Source organism: Prionailurus viverrinus, chromosome F1 (genome assembly GCF_022837055.1).
Source record: "Prionailurus viverrinus isolate Anna chromosome F1, UM_Priviv_1.0, whole genome shotgun sequence".
NCBI classification, from domain to species: Eukaryota; Metazoa; Chordata; class Mammalia; order Carnivora; family Felidae; genus Prionailurus; species Prionailurus viverrinus.
In genome coordinates this window covers 66,727,276-66,746,060 of record NC_062577.1, presented here as the reverse complement: position 1 = coordinate 66,746,060, position 18,785 = coordinate 66,727,276, and the positions used below count along the sequence as shown (strand labels likewise).

The window sequence follows — 18,785 nt, the reverse complement described above, 5'->3', positions numbered from 1 at the left end:
AACAACAACAACAAAGACCCAGTTATATGCTTCCTACAAGAGATCCATTTTGTTTATTTAAGATTTTATTTTTAAGTAATCTCTACATCCAATGTGGGGCTTGAACCTACAACCCCAAGATCAAGAGTCACATGTTCTATTGACTGAGCCAGCCAGGATCCCAACAAGGGACTCGTTCTAGACCTAAAGACACCTGCAGACTGAAAGTGAAGGGACAGATAAATATTTATCATGCAAATGGGTGTCAAAAGAAAGCTGAAGTAACAATACAGACTTTAAAACAAAGACCATAACAAGAGGCAAAGATGAGCACTTTGCAATAATAAAAGGGACAATCCAACAAGAAAATATAGCAATTGTAAATATTTATGCATCCAACATGAGAGAACCCAAACACATAAAACAATTAATAAAAAACATAAAGGAACTAATTGACTATTATCAAATGCAATACAATATACAATGATATTACAATTACTATACAATAACATTACGGGCCTTTAACACACCATTCACATCAATGGACAGGTCATCAAAACAGAAAATCAACAAGGAAACAATGGCTTTGAATGACACACTGGGCCAAATGTATTTAACAGATATATTCAGAGCATTCTATCCCAAAACAGCAGAATATACATCCTTTTACAGTGTATGTGGAACATTCTCCAGAACAGATCACACATATTAGGCCACAAAACAAGCATCAACAAATTCAAAAAAACTGAAGTCATATGCATCTTTTCTGACTACAATGCTATGAAACCAGAAGTCAACCACAAGAAAAAATCTGGAAAGACCACAAATAGGTGAAGGTTAAATAGACAATGAATGGGTCAACCATGAAATAAAAGAAATAAAAAAGTACACAAAAACAAATGAAAATAAACCACAATGGTTTGAAACCTTTAGGATGTAAGAGTGGTTCTAAGTTTATAGCAATACAGGCATACTTCAAGAAGCAAGAAAAATCTCAAATAAACAATCTAATCTTACACTTGAAGGAACTAGAAAAAGAACAAACAAAACCTAAAACCAGCAAAAGGAAGGAAATAATAAAGATTAGAGCAAAAATAAATGATATAGAAACTGAAAAACAAGAGAACAGACCAATGAAACCAGGAGCTGATTCTTTGGGGGAAAAAACTGATAAACCTCTAGTCAGACTTTCCAAAAGAAAAGTGGAAGGACCCAAATAAATAAAATCACAAATGAAAGAGAAGAAATAACAACCAAAACCACAGAGATACAATTATAAGAGAATATTATGAATAACTAGATGACAACAAATTGGACAACCTAGAAGAAATGGATTAAATCCTAGAAACATATAACCTACCAAAACTAAAACAGGAAGAAATAGGAACATTGCACATACTGATTACCAACAATGAAACTGAATCAGTAATCAAAAAACTGCCAACAAACAAAAGTCCAGGGCCAGATGGATTCAGAGGTGAATTCTACCAAAAATTTAAAGAAGAATTAATACCTATTCTTCTGGGGGTGCCTCAGTGGCTTAGTTAAGTGTCTGACTCTTGGCTTTGGCTCAGGTCATGATTTCACAGTTTGTGAGTTCGAGCCCCACACCAGGCTCTGTGCTGGCAGTGCGAAACCTGCTTGGGATTCTCTCCCTCTCCTTCTCTATCTGACCCTCCCCATTCATTCTCCCTCTCCCTCTCTTAGATAAACATTAAAAAATTTTTTTTAAAAACCTATTCTTCTGAAACTATTCCAAAAAATAGAAAAGAAAGTAACAGGAGCACCTGGATCACTCATTCATTTAAGCGTCAGACTCTTGATTTTGGCTTAGATCATGACATCACAGTTCAGGACTTCAAGTCCCAAGTTGGTCTCTGCATTGACAACATGGAGTCTGCCTGGGAGTCTCAGTCTCCCTTTTTGTCTGCCCCTCCCCTACTTGTGTGCTCTTTCTCTCTCTCTCTCTCTCTCTAAATATAAATAAACGTTAAAAATTACTGAAATTAACAATAGAAAAAGAAACTACAGAATCATCTTTTTTTTTAACATTTACTTTTGAGAGATAGAGACAGTGTGTGAGCAGGGGAGGGGCAAAGAGAGAGGGAGAGACAGAATCCGAAGCAGGATCCAGGCTCTGAGCTGTCAGCACACAGCCCAATGCGGGGCTCGAACTCACAGACCCAGAGATCATGACCTGCAAAGTTGGACGCTTAACTGACTAAGCCACCCAGGTGCCCCAAAATTACGGAATCATCTTAACGTTTGCAGGAAATATACACTGAAATATAACATTCATTCATCTAGGATATGGGAATTTAGAAATAAAAGGAAATTTCAGTAATTTGAAAGGGCATACCTTTAAAAAAATTTTTTTAATGTTTATTTATTTTTGAGAGAGAGAGAGAGACAGAGACAGAGTGTGAGCAGAGGAGGGGCAGAGAGAGAAGGAGACACAGAATCTGAAGCAGGCTCTAGGCTCTGAGCTGTCAGCACAGAGCCCCATGCGGGGCTTGAACCCATGAACCGTGAGATCATGCCCTGAGCTGAAGTCGGACACTTAACTGACTGAGCCCCCCAGGCACCCCTGAAAGGGCAAATTGTTTAAAGAAACTAAACATCACACTTAACAGAGAAAAGGCTTTCCTTTGAGATCAGAAACATTATTACCATGTCTGTTTGGCATTGTACTGGAGATCGTGAATAAGGCAAGAAAAAAAAGTAAAAGGCATTACAATTGGAAAAAGTGGGTATTGGATTAGGACAGGAAAGAATCAAATCTGTCAATTACAGATGATATGATATAAAATATAAGTGATTCTATAGATAAATTATTAGAATTATTGGGGTACCTGGGTGGCTCAGTTGGTTAAGTGTCTAACTCTTGGTTTTGGCTCAAGTCATGATCTCAAAGTTTTGTGGGTTCAAGCCCTGTGTCAGGCTCTGCGCTGAGCACAGAACCTGCTTGGGATTCTCTCTCTCCCTCTCTGCTCCTCCCCTGTTCCCTTTCTCTCTCTCAAAATAAATAACTTAAAAATAAAAAGGGTTCAGAGCCACTTTATTTATTATAGCCAAATACTAGGGGAAAAAAATGTCCTTCAATAGCTGAATGGTTAAAAAACTCTAGTGTATCAATACAATGGAATATAACTCAGCAGTTTTTAAATTCTATATTGATGCATGTAACAATTTAGATAAATATTAAGGGCATTATGTTTAGTACCTTCAGTTTTTCATCCATCCCCACAATCAGTTTTAGAACACTTTCATTACACCAAAACCAAACCCTACACCTTAGCTGTCACTCTCCAAGCCCTCCACTCCCTCCCCCAGCCCTAGATGACCGCTTCCTCTCCTAGCCCTAGCTGACCACTGCTTCCCCCAGTCCTAGCTGACCACTCCCTCCCCCAGCCTTAGGTGACCACTCCCCTCTCCCAGCCCTAGGTGACTACTCCCTCCCCCAATCCTAGGTGACCACTGCCTCCCCCAGTCCTGGGTGACCACTCCCTCTCCCATCCCTAGCTGACCACTACCTCTCTCAGTCCTAGGTGACCACTCCCTCCCCCAGTCCTAGGCGACCGCATTTACTGCTTTCTGTCTATGGATTTGCCTGTTTTTGACATTTCACATAAATGCAATCATGCAACATGTGGCCTGTGTCTGGCTTTTTCACTCAGCATAATGTTTTCAAGAATTACCCATGCTGTAGCATATATCAGTACTTGTTTTCTATTGCCAAATATTCCATTGTATGGAATATGGATGTACCATAATTTATTATCTACTCCTCAGCTGATGAACATTTGGGTTGTGTCCACTTTCTACTATAAATAATGCTATGAACATGCATGCACAAGCTTTTGAGTCAAAATGTTTTCACGTTTCTTGCATATATACATAAGAGCAGAATGGCCGGGTAACACAGTAGTTCTGTATTTTGTCTGTTGATAACTGCCAGGTGTTTTCCAAAGCAGCAACACCATTTATTCACTTACACACATTCCCCCCAGGAGTGTGTAAGGGTTCAAATTTCTCTACATGCTTATCAATACTTGTCATTGTCTGTCCTTCTTATTTTCAGCCAGTGGGTGTCAAGTGGTATCTCATTATGATTTTGATTTGAATTTTCCTAATGACTAATTATGTTGAACATGTTTTTATATGTTTATTGGCCATCTGTACATCTTGTCCTATGTACTATTTCTATAACTTCCTGTAAATCTATAATTCCAAAATAAACAGTTTAAGAAAGTTATTAATGGTAACTTTTCCTCCAAAATGGTTAAGTGCTCCAATATATTCAATGAAGACTTTCCAATTTCGGACCATACATAATCCACATTTTAATCCCAACACAAAAAAGATGAATTACTATCTCTTGACTAGGTATTAAGGAAACTAGGAAAACCCAAGAACTGTCTCTAGCCTCACCAAATTAAGAGTATAGTAGGTGTCAGGGTGCCTGGGTGGCTCAGTTGGTTAAGCATCTGGCCTCAGCTCAAGTCGTGACCTCACAGTTCGTGAGTTCGAGCCCCACGTCAGGCTCTGTGCTGGCTCAGAGCCTGGAGCCTGCTTCAGATTCTGTGTCTCCCTCTTTCTCTGACCCTCCCCTGCTCGTGCTCTCTCTCTCTCAAAAATAAACATTAAAAAAAATTTTTTTTAGTGAAGCTTTATTTAAAAAAAAAAAAAAAGAGTACAGTCGGTGTCAATTACAATTTCCACACCAAATCTGAACTTGATGAACAGCATAATTAGGCAAAAATATCAAAATAAAAACAATTTTTAAAAGAGTAAGGGTGTGGGGCGCCTGGGTGAGTCAATCGGTTAAGCATCTGACTTCGGCTCAAGTCATGATCTCTCGGTTCACAAATTTGAGCCCGCGTCGGGCTCTGTGCTGACAGCTCAGAGCCTGGAGCCTACTTCAGATTCTGTGTCTCCCTCTCTCTACCCCTCTCCTACTTGTACTCTGCCTCTCTTGCTCTCTCTCTCTCTCTCAAAAATAAACATTAAAAAAATAAATAAAAATAAAGAGGTGATGGTGAGAGCTCATTTTAAAACATATTTTTTAAAAAGCAGGTTCTTTGGGATTGAAGAATGATTCTAGAATAGTGTCAAATTGCCAGAAATGCCATACAGTGTACAAAAAAAATCACTGTGTATTAAATATTATTGAAAAAACTGAGGGGGTGCCTGGCTGGCTCAGTTGGTACAGTATGTCACATTTTTTTTATTAAAAATTTTTTTTAATGTTTATTTATTTTTGAGAGAGAGAGAACATGAGCAGGTGAGGGGCAAAGAGAGAGGGAGACACAGAATCTGAAGCAGGCTCCAGGAGCTGTCAGCACCCACGAACTGTGAGATCATGACCTGAACGAAGTCAGGCACTTAACTGACTGAGCCACCCAGGTGCCCCAGGGTATGTCACTCTTGATATCTCAGGGTCATGAATTCAAGCCCTATGTTGGGTGTAGAGATTACTTAAAAAAAATTTTTTTTAATATTGAAAACAAAAGAGGGGCACCTGGGTGCCTCAGTCAGTTAAGTGTCCGACGTCAGCTCAAGTCATGATCTTATGGTTCCTGAGTTCGAGCCCTGCATTGGGCTCTGCACAGTGCAGAGACTGCTTGGAATTCTCTCTCTCTCCCTCTCTCTCTCTGCTCCTCCCCTACTTGCACTCTCTCTCAAAATAAATAAGTAAACTTAAAAAAAAAAACAACTGTTGAGTAAATATTGTTGAAAACACTGGACATATTTTACTAATGAATGTAAACCTAAAATTGATATAAGTAATCCAAACACCATTTAACAAATACTTATTTCTGCCAACGACATGTTAGTCACTCTGTTAGATGTTAGGGCAACAGTTGTGAACAAAGTAGGCATAATCATTGCCCTCAAAGTTTATAATGTGATAAAAGGAACAAATAATAACAGTAAAATATGATGAATATTATGACCTGGGAAGTTTGGGAGTTCTGAGAATATATATGAAAGGGGAAAACAGGCCTGAAGAAGTGATGTTTCACACTGAGTACACAAAGTATTATAGACAAAAGAAACTATATTTGTTTATAACAATGAAAATAAACAAATGGAAAGGAAACCTAGAGGCAAAAAGGAAGAATGCATTTTCTAGAAACTGGAAGTTCAGTGTGGTTGATACATAATGGAGAGAGAGTGACAAGACCTGCAACTGGAAAAGTTGTCTTGGGCCAATCATTCAGGTAGAGTCACAAAATTAAATTCCCACAGCATTTTTTTTAATGTTTATTTATTTTTGAGAGAGAGACAGAGCGCAAGCAAGGGAGGGGCAGAGAGAGAGAGGGAGACACAGAATCCAAAGCAGGCTCCAGGCTCCCAGCTGTCAGCACAGAGCCTGACATGGGGCTTGAACTCATGAACCATGAGATCATGGCGTGAGCGGAAGTCTGACACTTAACCAACTGAGCCCATGCAGGCACCCCTAGACAGGCCTATTAAGCTGAATATGAAATAATAGTGAAGGGAGGGAAACAGCAGAATTAAAAGCATAGTCTAAATGGTGTAGCCACTGTCTGTCCCAGTTAATCATTGTCAGATTCTTTTTTTCTGTTTGGAGAGAGTGCAAGTTGGGGAGGGGCAGAGGGAAGGGGACACAGGATGCGAAGCAGGCTAACAGCAGAGAGCCCAACTCGGGGCCTGAACTCACAAACAGTGAAATCATGACCTGAGCCTAAGTCAGATGCTCAACCGACTGAGGGGATGCCCATCCGGATGCCCCTCTCAGATTTTCATATAACCTAGAGAAGCAGAAATCCTAGGTTTTATTTAAATTAAGGGGCACCTGGGTGCCTCAGTCGGCTAAGCATCCATCTCAGGCTCAGATCATGATCTCCTGGTCCATGAGTTCAAGCCCCATGGTCGGGGTCTGTGCTGACAGCTCAGAGCCTGGAGACTGCCTCAGATTCTGTGTCTCCCTCTCTGTCCCTCCCCGGCTCACACTTTGTCTCTCTTTCAAAAATAAACATTTAAAAAATTAAAATAAAAAAAAAAGAAACTGTCAAATAAAAAGAATAAGTAAAAAATAAATAAAATTTCTCAATTAAAAAGAAGTTTTTGGGGGACCTCATTCAGTTGAGCAACTGATGCTCAGGTCATGATCCCAGGGTCATGGGATTCAGCCCCACATCTGCTCTGTGCTAAGCCTGGAGCCTGCTTAAGATCTCTCTCTCTCTCCCTCTTCCCCCCTCCCATTCATGCTCTCTCGCTCTCTAAAATAAGTAGGTAAATAAAAGGTCAAAAAAAATAAATAAATAGAAAGTTTGCACGCCCAAATAAAAAGACCACAAACCAAGATATAGGCTAGAGATCACCCCCTTTGTGATCTCTGTCATGGAGGGCCCTATTAAAACCATATTAAGGAGTTTTAACTTTACCTTAAAACCAATGGGATGCCACCAAAGGAATTTAAACAGTAAACACACAATTTCTGTAGTTTTTTTTTTTTTTTAATTTTTTTTTTTCAATGTTTTATTTTATTTTTGGGACAGAGAGAGACAGAGCATGAACGAGGGAGGGGCAGAGAGAGAGGGAGACACAGAATCGGAAACAGGCTCCAGGCTCTGAGCCATCAGCCCAGAGCCTGACGCGGGGCTCGAACTCACGGACTGTGAGATCGTGACCTGGCTGAAGTCGGACGCTTAACCGACTGCACCACCCAGGCGCCCCATGTAGTTTTTAGAATATGGTTCCAGCTAGGGGTGATATCAGAGGTAGGAATACCCATTAAAAAACTGCTATACAGGGGTGCCTAGGTGGCTCAGTGGGTTAAGCATCCGACTTTGGCTCCGCTCATGATCTCATGGCTTGTGAGTTCAAGCCCCACATCAGGCTCTCTGCTGTCAGCAAAGAGCCCACTTTAGGTCCTCTTACCCCTCCTCTCTCTGCCCCTCCTCCACTTGCACACGTGCTCAAGCATGCTCTCAAAAATAAACATTTTTTAAAAAGTTAAGAAAAGGGGTGCCTGGGTGGCTCAGTCGGTTAAGCGGCCGACTTCAGCTCGGGTCATGATCTTGCAGTCCGTGAGTTTGAGCCCCGCGTCGGGCTCTGTGCTGACAGCTCAGAGCCTGGAGCCTGTTTCAGATTCTGTGTCTCCCTCTTTCTGACCCTCCCCGATTCATGCTCTGTCTCTCTCTGTCTCAAAAATAAATAAACGTTAAAAAAAATTGTTAAAAAAATAAATAAGAAGTTAAGAAAGAAAAAAGAAACTGGAGTACTTGGGTGGCCCAGTGGATTGAGCTCAGAGCCTGGAGCCTGCTTCGGATTCTCTGTCTCCCTCTCTCTCTGCCTCTCCCCTGCTCGTATTCTATCTCTCAAAAATAATAAAACATTTAAAAAAAATAAAAATTAGGGACGCCTGGGTGGCTCAATCAGTTAGAAGTCCCACTTTGGCTCAGGTCATGATCTCACAGTTTGTGAGTTCGAGCCCTGCTTCGGGCTCTGTGCTGACAGCTCAGAGTCTGGAGCCTGCTTCTGATTCTGTGTCTCCCTCTCTCTCTGATCTTCCCTGGCTCACACTCTGTCTCTCTCTTTCTCAAAAATAAATAAACATTAAAAAAAAAAAAAACGTGATGGGCTCCTGGCTGGCTCAGTTGGTAGAGCATTCAACTCTTGATCTTGGGGTCATGATTTCAAGCCCTAGAGATTGCAAAAGGAAGGAAGAAAGAAGGAAAGAAGGAAGGAAGAAAATTGCTATGAAGGTCTAGGTGAAAATCACCATGGGAATAGTAAAAAATGGGTTGGGAGACATTCACAAGAATTGACATGGCATTCAACAGTGTACTGAATGTAGCAGGTGAGGGGGAAGGAAGAGTCAAGGGCCACTCGGGATCGGTTTTAAATAACCAGATGAAAGGATCTGTGAAGAACAAATAGGTTTGGGAGATGGAGATAAATTTGGCAGGCTGTTAAAAATCAGAAACTTAATCAGAAATCTGACATTATGTCATATAAAAATTAATCAAAAGAAAAAAATGTACAAAGAAATTCAGTTATGGCATTTAATAAGAATAAGAAATGGAAACAATGCAAAAAGTTTAAGGTTGGTGGCATGGCCAAATACACTGACGTATTAATCCTTTGGATTTTCGGAATAGAAAGTACTCTATGTGGATCTGACAACACAAAGAAATGTGCACATTAATATGTATTTTATTTTATTTTATTTTTATTTTTTATTTTATTTTAAGCAAACTTCACGTCCAGTACAGAGCCCAGCTGAGATCATGAGTTGGATGCTTAACCGAATGAGCCATTCAGGTACACCCAAATAATTTTTTAAAGGAACCTCAAATGGTGAATGTATATACAATGACCAGAAATGCAAATATGAGCAATAACAAAAACTGCAACAGGAAATCTGTACAGGTATAAACTACCAAGTATACGGTTTATCGTCTTCTTTTTCATTTTTATTGAAAGATACAGGTGGAATGTGCCATGTATCTGCTTGCAAATCAACAAGTCATCCAAGCCTCATCAGGGTTCTCAGTATTTAAAGATTATCCTTTAAATTCCCACCTGGTAGGGGTGGCTGGGTGGCTCAGTCGGTTAAGCATCTGACTCTTGATTTTGGCTCAGCTCATGATCTCGCAGTTCACGAGTTCGAGCCCCACGTCCAGCTCTAGGCTGAGAGTGTGAAGTCTACTTAGGATTCTCTCTCTCCCTCTCTGTCCCTCCCCTGCTCTCGCTCTCTCTCAAAAAATAAACTAATAAAAAATTTTTGAATTAAATAAAAATAAATTCCTACCTGGTAAATGATAGAAGTCAGGGATGCATTTATCAGCACGACACCACTTTTCAGGGCTTTTACCACATGATAAGATCCATTCACCGTAGTGAGCTGCTCTTCAAAGTACTCCTGTAGGAACTGGAACATAATCCTGAGATTCTGAAAATTAGCCCAACAGCAATACAAAACTGGAGATGTTTTTTCACTAACTCCATCTTAACCCCAAAGCATTAAAAAAAGGTGTGGATATGCATTCTAGGGATAAATAAAAATAATACCTTTGCTCTGATCATGGAAAGTATCTCGTCATAGAAAGTCGGAAAGATGTAATTTTAAAATGATACTAATTTTTGAAAGATTCATTAATGGCAAGTGATCAGAAATAGAAAGAGTCAAACTTTATGCAAATTTGGGTATAATTTTTGCCTTTCCATACATTGACAGTTTTCATGGAAAACAAAAGGGCGCTGAAACATGAGTGCCGCACTGCTGTCTGTGGCGCCACTGATCCTCGCCCCACGCCGCTGGGGGTGACCAGCTCTAAGGGAGTCGGTGAATGAGACCTCTCCACCTCTTTTCTAGAATTATCACTGAACTATATATTTTACTTCTGGTTTAGGATTTCTCAAGGACAGAACTATTTAATGACAACCATAAAGTAGTAACTTTAAAAGTAAAATCTGGAAGCAAAAGAAAAAAACCCCTTCCTCGCCAGAAAGATGGCCCACTCAAGAAGTCATCCACAAGAGGGGCTAGAAAAATACAAAAAAGACACTCACATCTGAAATATAGACCTTCGTGCTGCTTTTATCAAACACTTCTACTGTAATGACATACACCTGTCCCACCTCTAGACTCCACCGGTCTCCAGGTTGGACTGTGAAATCTGTACACAAATCAAGAAACAAAGGTATCAGAAGAGGCCAACATTTTTCTACAATGAATTAAAAAATACAAACTTATAAAAATGATTCAATGTCCAAAATTTGCTAACAGATGGACATGGTTTCCAAGGTTGACCTTTTGGTTCCCTCCATCAAGTTGTATAATAATTTGGAGTTCTAACTGGCTTCACTTAGTTCAACTCAGGTATAAAGAAACACTCTCACTTATATCTGCATACCAAACAAACCACAATTTTGCTCATTCCTAATGTGTCAGGCTTCTTTTTCAAAATGAAGATTTCAGCTTCTTTACGTAATATTAGATTAATATGACCTAAGGACATTAGTATTCTTCTTTCTTTGTATAAAGTCTCTTTTCCTAACCCAATATTGTATCACATGGATCTTCCTATTTTTTCACCATCTGTTTCAAGATGCTTCACTCTTGCAGACAGCATGTAACCATCATAACAGTGTGAGAAAACATGTCAAAAGAAGTTTAAATTCGAAGGTTAAAGAGGTACTCTAAGGGTGCCTGGGTGGCTCAGTTGGTTGAGCATCCAACTCTTGATTTTGGCTCACGTCATGATCCCAGAGTTATGGGACTGAGCCCTGCATAGAGCTCCGTGCTGAGTGTGGAACCTGCTTGAGATTCTCTCTCTCCCCCTCTGCTCCTCCCACGCATGCACGTGCTCTCTCTCTCTCTCTCAAATAAAAATAATAATAAAAGCACTCTAGTTTCTTTTTTTTTTTTTAATTTTTTTTTTTAACGTTTATTTATTTTTGGGACAGAGAGAGACAGAGCATGAATGGGGGAGGGGCAGAGAGAGAGGGAGACACAGAATTGGAAACAGGCTCCAGGCTCTGAGCCATCAGCCCAGAGCCTGAGGCGGGGCTCAAACTCACGGACCGCGAGATCGTGACCTGGCTGAAGTCGGACGCTTAACCGACTGCGCCACCCAGGCGCCCCGAAAAGCACTCTAGTTTCTAATGCACTCTTTCTAGTGAAATAGTTTAAGCTATTCATTTTTCTTAAAATTATTATCTAAAAATACCTAAAAATCCAGGCTCTACAACATATATGGTGCAATTTGGGAGTCCAGACACAGATCTCATATGGACATCTTAATTTCTTCTTAAGAAAATCATATGAACCAGAGTTGGGTGAAAAGACAGATGTGAACTAACAAAGAAAAAAATAAATGTACAAACAGAAACAAACAAAAATCCTATCTTTTATTATCTTTTGGAAAGCAGAAACTTAAATGTGTACACTTCTGAGAAAAGTCTGAGGGACGCAGTCATCACAGGAATCAAGTATTCTTGAATTTCAAATTTAAAGAAAATGGAATGATAGAAAAAAGATCATGGTCCATGCTTTTAATATTCATTTAGCTGCCAGGGCGCCTGGGTGGCTCAGCTGGTTGAGCATCTGACTATTGATTTCAGCTCAGGTCATGATCTCCTGTTGTGGATTTAAGCCCCACTTTGGGCTCTGTGCTGACAGCACAGAGCCTGCTTGGGATTCTCTCTCTCTCTCCCTCTCTGCCCCTCCCCCACTCGTGCTTGCTCTCTCCCTCTCAAAATAAATATTTAAAAAATTAAAAATGAATTCCTCTCAACTCAGTTTAACAAATATTAATTAAGCATCTACTGCAGAAAATACCATACCGTCTTTTCTCAATTATTCATGTGGAAATAGGAAAGAACAAACTAAGTAAAATTCACACAAGTTTCTTCAAGCTGTCTTCCTCCCATCTCCTAATTATAATTTAACTGAGGTTGCAAATAAGTACTGAAATCAACAGATCCCAAGTTCCAACTATTCTTTTCTTTACCTACCCTTTGTTAGAAATTATGATGATAATAATTTATAGTTCTTTGTTAAAAATAAAACTATACAAAATAAGTATAATTTTACCAAATTACTTTATCAAGGAACATGTCTAGTATGCTCAGGGAAACATAGATCAGCAGCTAAAGCTTGAAAAGGATACTTTTATGGACAAAGACAAGGTTAGTTTGGCCCAGTTGGACAGCAGTCACTGTGGCTGTCTTCTCATCCAGTAATGCCACCTTCCCGGAAAGAGACCCATTAAATGCAATTCTGTGGTCTTGCATTTCCAGTGTGTAGTGTTCTAAGGGGAACTCCACCTCTGTAAGACATGAAAAATACATACAACAGCATATTGTTGGATTAGAAGAGGAAAATCAGGAAGCAGGCCTAAATAAGAGTATGATCTGCTTCTAATTTCCTTCCCACTATGATGAATTTTAACATTTAGCCATTTGGGGGGAGAATACTACATGAGTTAACTGTTGACCTTGCTTGCATTCTTAAAAACCAGTGAACTGAAAGTAGCAGGGAGGATCCCCACTAAGTAAGGAAAGGACTAATGCTAATGGATCCAATGCACACTTTATAAACTGAATGGGACTTCTGGGATCATTAGAGTGTTGAGTTTTCAGTTAATGAACTGAGCTTCTCAAGAAACAACTTTCGTGGGGTGCCTGGATGGCTCAGTCAGTTAAGCGTCTGACCTTGGCTCAGGTCAGGATCTCACGGTCTGTGAACTCGAGCCCTACATCAGGCTCTGTGCTGACAGCTCAGAGCCTGGAACCTGCTTCAGATTCTGTGTCTTCCTCTCTCTCTGCTCCTCCCCCATTGACACTCTGTCTCTCTCCCTCTCAAAAATAAATAAACATTTTTTTAAATTAAAAAAAAAAACTTTTGCAAAAATCATTCAAGTCCCTCTGGTAAAGTTTCCTCACTTGCCCTATTAAAACTAGTAACAGGGGCGCCTGGGTGGCTCAGTTGGTTAAGCATCTGACTTCGCTCAGGTCATGATCTCACGGTTTGTGAGTTTGAGCCCCATGTCAGGCTCTCTGCTGACATTGTGGAGCCTGCTTGGGATTCTCTCTCTCTCCCTCTCTCTCTCTCTTTCTCTCTCTCTCTCTCTCTCTGCCCTACCCTGCTTGTGCTCTCATTCTCAAAAAAAAAGAAATAAACTTAAAAAAAAAAACCAAACTAGTACCAGAATTCAGAAGCCCATAGGCACTGATGCTAAGCATTAGCCTGTTCAAGATATGGGGACCATCTCTATCCAATATTATCTCAGGTATAGCACTTTAGGTATACTTTATCACAAAATCTAAAAACACAAAGTATGTGTATACATAAGGTGGAGCTGCTTCTCCTACTGCCAGCAGGAAGGATTTGGGAAATGTTAAGTCTTAGGAAAAGATAAATCACCTTACCTGTCATTCTTCCCTGCACCATTTTTGCAACTCGGTATTTAATATATGCTCCTACTAAGAGATAAATATCATGGGATGGTATAAGAAATATATTCTCCAAAACCAGCAGACGTATCAATGCTGCTGCCACGTTCTAAAAGAGGAAGGAAAAAAACAGGTTCCATAGGCAAAATCCTGAAGGTCATCTTGCTTGTTAAAAATTTACTTCTTACAAGTTTCTTTTAAAATATCTTATAGAGGGGCGCCAGGTGGTTCAGCTGCTTGAGCATCGGACTTTGGCTCAGGTCATGATCTCACAGTCCATGGGTTTGAGCCCTGCACTGGGGTCTGTGCTGACAGCCCAGAGCCTGGCATTTGCTTCAGATTGGTGTCTCCCTCTCTCTCTGCCCCTCCCCTGCTTGTGTTCCATCTCTCTCTCTCTCTAAAATAAATAAACACTTTAAAAATAATAAAATATCTTACAGATATTTAAAAATTCTTTCCTGGGGTGCCTGGGTGGCTCAGTTGGTTAAGTGCCTGACTCTTGATTTTGGCTCAGGTCATGATCTCACGGTTTTTGAGTTCAAGCCCCACACTGGGCTCTACACTGACAGTGCGGAACCTGCTTGGGATTCTCTGTCTCCCTCTCTCTCTCTGTCCCTACCCCACTCACACACTTCTCAGAATAAATAAGCTTAAAAAAAAAATTAAGAAAAAGAGACACCCAAATGATTGAGCAACCCAGGCACCCCTCAAATGACTTTTCAATTAAATGACCAATTACTGACCCAAATCATATCAGATTAGAGGGCTTCCACTATAGATAAATATAAGAAACAATTGCTTTCGGGGTGCTTGGGTGGCTCAATCAGTTAAGTGTTCTACTCTTGATTTCAGCTCCGGTCATGATCTCACGGGTTCGTGGGATTGGGCTCTTCACTGACAGTGTGGAGACATTTGGGATTCTCTCTATATATACCCCTCTCCAGCTTATGCTCTCTCTCTCAAAAATAAACGTTAAAAAAAAATTATATTCCACAGGCAAGGTTCTTTAATCTAAGTTTATGGCACAAACTTTTTACCTTGTAGAATGGTTCATAAATTCGAACTTTTACAACAGCAGCACCAGTTCTGATCCCAGACACCAAAATCATATCTCCTTGTTTCTCTTCTTTTTCCATCTCAGCTATATACACTGGGGGAGAGTATTCTGCTTCAGAGTATTTCAGAATCCTTAAGAGATAAGACAAAGTTTGTTTCTAGTGTAATCAAATAAGGAGTCATCTTCCAAAAGCCCCTAAGAGACTTTAAACAGTCTCTTCAAAGTCTGTACAGTGTAAAAAAGTTTTAAATTGTGTTTTCCATAGGATTAGATGGAACAAAAGTATTTAATTTGCCTGTGGCTAACACTGTTGTGGGACTAACACTTGGGACTGTCTGAGAGCAATTTCTTACCACTAAAGACAAAATTTCATACTATCATCCATTCACTCACTGTATTTCAGCATGTGCAGACAGCATGCTCAACAAAACCGCCAGAAGATACACCTGGTTCAAACAATTATATGGTCCTAAGCTCACGAGTTCCTCTGCAGTGGTTCAAATTAAATGATCATAAAGTACCTATGCCCACACCATATGTCATTGTATCAAAGACATTTCCCCCTGGCAAATTTATCTGTTCCAAAAAAGCCCAGATGGCAGGATTATCAAAGTCCGTACAAGTGGCTGCTGCTCACTGTGCCACCCAAAGGCAAATGCCTCCTTCAAAGTCAGATGGCTTATGTTTGGTTTCAATGTTACCTAATTTTGCTAGACAATTCTTCTCTTGCTGATTCTTTATCCTGGGCAACGCTCCACTCAAACATCATCCCTGCCAAACTACTAAAAGTATTTCCTGTAGAGCAAGCCAAAAGCAGACAAGACAGAATCACATATTCAAAAATATTCAGGTATCTTTAACAAGAAAGAGAAATCTAACTTTAAAATTATTTTTAGGCCTCTTCCATTAACAAATAGAAGCACTATCAATAATGAATTAAAACACATATACCAGGAAGATCCCTACATGAACAAAAGTGCTGTTGCTACACAAATTTTCTGAATGTAGAAAGGACTCAAGCTGATCAACTTCTGGCTGACAAAAGTTATGCCACTTTTTCTGTTCCTTTCTACATAAAGGCCACCTTAAGGTCTACGTCAGGGTTGACAGGCATCCCCAACCCCCAGTCCCTCCAACATTTTATAAAAACTAGATTCCAAAATATTTATAATACATTCATTTTTCAGATTTAAAAAATTACTCTTACAAAAATGCATGGCAATAGGGGCACCAGGGTGGCTCAGTTGGTTAAGTGTCTGACCCTTGATTTCGGCTCAGATGATGATCTCACAGTCCTGGGATCAAGCCCTGTGTCGGGCTCTGTGCTGAGAGCCCAGAACCTTCTTGGAATTCTTTCTCTCCTTCTCTTTCTGCCCCACCCCATTCATGCTCTCTCTCTGTCTCAAAATGAATAAATTAATTTTTTAAAAAGTGTGGCAATAAATTTAAATGTTTTAAATACCATATTATACATTAATATAGTATACTAAAAGCAATATAAAATCAGTTTCAAGAAAGATAAAATTATAAGACTTTTTCATAGGTTTACACATAATTCCCGTAGCCTATAGAAAGTAGACTAATCAAAACAGAGCTAGTAATAAATTCCAAAAAAAAAAGAAAAATTATATATTCTTAATGGCTGATCTAGGCACCACTAGCAGAAGCTCAGTGGCAGAATCTGGACTGTTAAAAAAACTTCTGAGATAACCAATAATTAAACAAGCAGAAACATTTTATGAAAGTATGTAGCAAATACATTGAACCACACTCACGTGCATGAGCTTCATATAAAAAATAAATACGATTTCTAATCTCCTTTTATGTCTCAAGTTGCTTTTTTCCAAGTGCCAAACACGAGGAAGTATTACATTATTTTAGGTAATTTTCTTGACTCCTCTGAAGTCCTTTACCTTCCTCATCCAATGCCCTCACCATCAGTTCCAGCGGTGAATCATCTACATAGAGCTCCCGGGTTCGAGATATAATTTCAATGCTATGAATCACATCAACCTTAACATCGCAGCGCAGTTCATGGTCAGTCACTATGATGAACCCAAAAACTGAGAATTTAATTCAATAGGTCATGAACCTATTCAATGTCTCAAACACACAAAGGCTTATTCTATATTATAAAGAAGAAAGGCTATAACAGTTGCTTTCAACCTGTGGAAGAAAAGAACACAATGAAAAAATACAAAAGCCACTATTTGTAAGAGACAATAGACCAACAGTAGTTCTCAAATACTGATCTATAATGATGTTTCCATTGAGTCATGGAAAAATGAGAAAAGTACGAATTTTAACATAGTGAGTAATAAAATTACATGTATTCACTTTAAAGTAATACAGTTTAGTGGCACTTGGCTGTCCCGGTCATTGGAGCATGTGACTCTTGATCTTGGGGTTGTGAGTTTGAGCCCCATGTTGGGTGTAAGAAATTATTTAAAAATAAAATCTTGGGGTGCCTGGGTGGCTCAGTCGGTTAAGTGGCCGACTTCGGCTCAGGTCATGATCTCACGGTCCGTGAGTTCGAGCCCCGCGTCGGGCTCTGTGCTGACAGCTCAGAGCCTGGAGCCTGTTTCGGATTCTGTGTCTCCCTCTCTCTGACCCTCCCCCGTTCATGCTCTGTCTCTCTCTGTCTCAAAAATAAATAAATGTTAAAAAAAAAAATTAAAAAAATAAATAAAATCTTAAAAAAATAAAAAAATAATAAAATAAAATAAAATAAAATAAAATAAAGGAATATACTTTATTATTATATTCTACCTGAGCTCTGAAGTATTAAAAATTTTAATGAAATCATGGTAATAGATTTTTTTAATGTATTTATTTAGGAAAGTAAAAGGGTGACAACCATATGTCCTGCCAATAAATTTCTCTATTTCTAGTGTTTTTTTCTAGACTATGAGGTTAAAAAGCCTGGAAACAATATAGTAGACCCAACCGCAGTTCCAGTCAATACAGCCATAATGAAATTCAGAAACACGAATAGAAACAGTACAGAATGAATTGAGAATGAAACAAAAATTATTTTGTACGATCTTTTAACAATATTCCCACCTCTCATATTTACCATGTGTTAGAGAACTGCCTACATAGCTCCCTCATTCTGCTGCTTTAACTCTACATTTTTAGTTTCAGCTTTATCTACAAGAAACAAAAAGCAAAGTAACTACCACTGCAATACCCAAAATTACCAATGGACATCACGGGTAAACTCTGTCCCTAGTTGTGGATCTGCTTTTACGGAATTTTTAAATCAAAGGAAAATGTTTCTTAGGTAACACAGGCAAGTGCCCTTCAAAAAAGCCCCAGGAGCATCAAAATATGCTACTTCAGGCAAAGCTAGCCTTCCTTTCATAAGAAATACAAAACTTGATTTAATCACACCCAAACTATATTTACACCGAAGTTCAATAAATAAGTAAATATACTGTAGATAGTGAGTGGCAGGTTTCTCACTAGCAAAGAAACTATGCTGTGGTACAGGATTAGAACCAAAGATATCAATAACTCACGTTTGAGTTTATATGCAGATAAATGGATACAGAAGTAAACAGATCTATGTATATATGTGGGTTAGTATATATACATATATTTCCTAGCACTGTCCCGAGAGGGTTTAGAAACTATGACACTACAGTAGCAACCAGTACATTAGCACCGAGATCTTGGTTTCTAAATACAATTCTCTAACAAAAAGAACCAGAACTTCCTCAGGAAATGGCTGGTCAGGGGGAATACAAGATGAGCCTGGCTCATCTTATGGTGCTAAAAAGTAAGGAAGTACTAAAACTAATTATTTAATTAA

At 39.3% G+C, this 18,785-nt stretch overlaps 1 protein-coding gene across 7 annotated transcripts in view; it reads right to left on the bottom strand.

The window, feature by feature from the left end:
* Positions 1-18,785, bottom strand: part of NUP210L (nucleoporin 210 like) — an 85,759-nt gene that overhangs the window by 58,442 nt on the left and 8,532 nt on the right. For 3 of the 7 annotated variants that reach the window (XM_047841452.1, XM_047841456.1, XM_047841455.1), the window contains exons 3-10: positions 16,885-17,034; positions 15,673-15,766; positions 14,952-15,102; positions 13,891-14,023; positions 12,630-12,788; positions 11,688-11,756; positions 10,528-10,634; positions 9,767-9,907 (exon numbers count right to left, since the gene is read on the bottom strand). In XM_047841452.1, coding sequence (XP_047697408.1) covers positions 9,767-9,907; positions 10,528-10,634; positions 11,688-11,756; positions 12,630-12,788; positions 13,891-14,023; positions 14,952-15,102; positions 15,673-15,766; positions 16,885-17,034 — 1,004 coding nt within the window. The remainder of the gene's footprint in view (positions 1-9,766; positions 9,908-10,527; positions 10,635-11,687; positions 11,757-12,629; positions 12,789-13,890; positions 14,024-14,951; positions 15,103-15,672; positions 15,767-16,884; positions 17,035-18,785) is intronic. The other 4 variants (XM_047841454.1, XM_047841457.1, XM_047841453.1 and 1 more) reach the window with 3 other exon arrangements.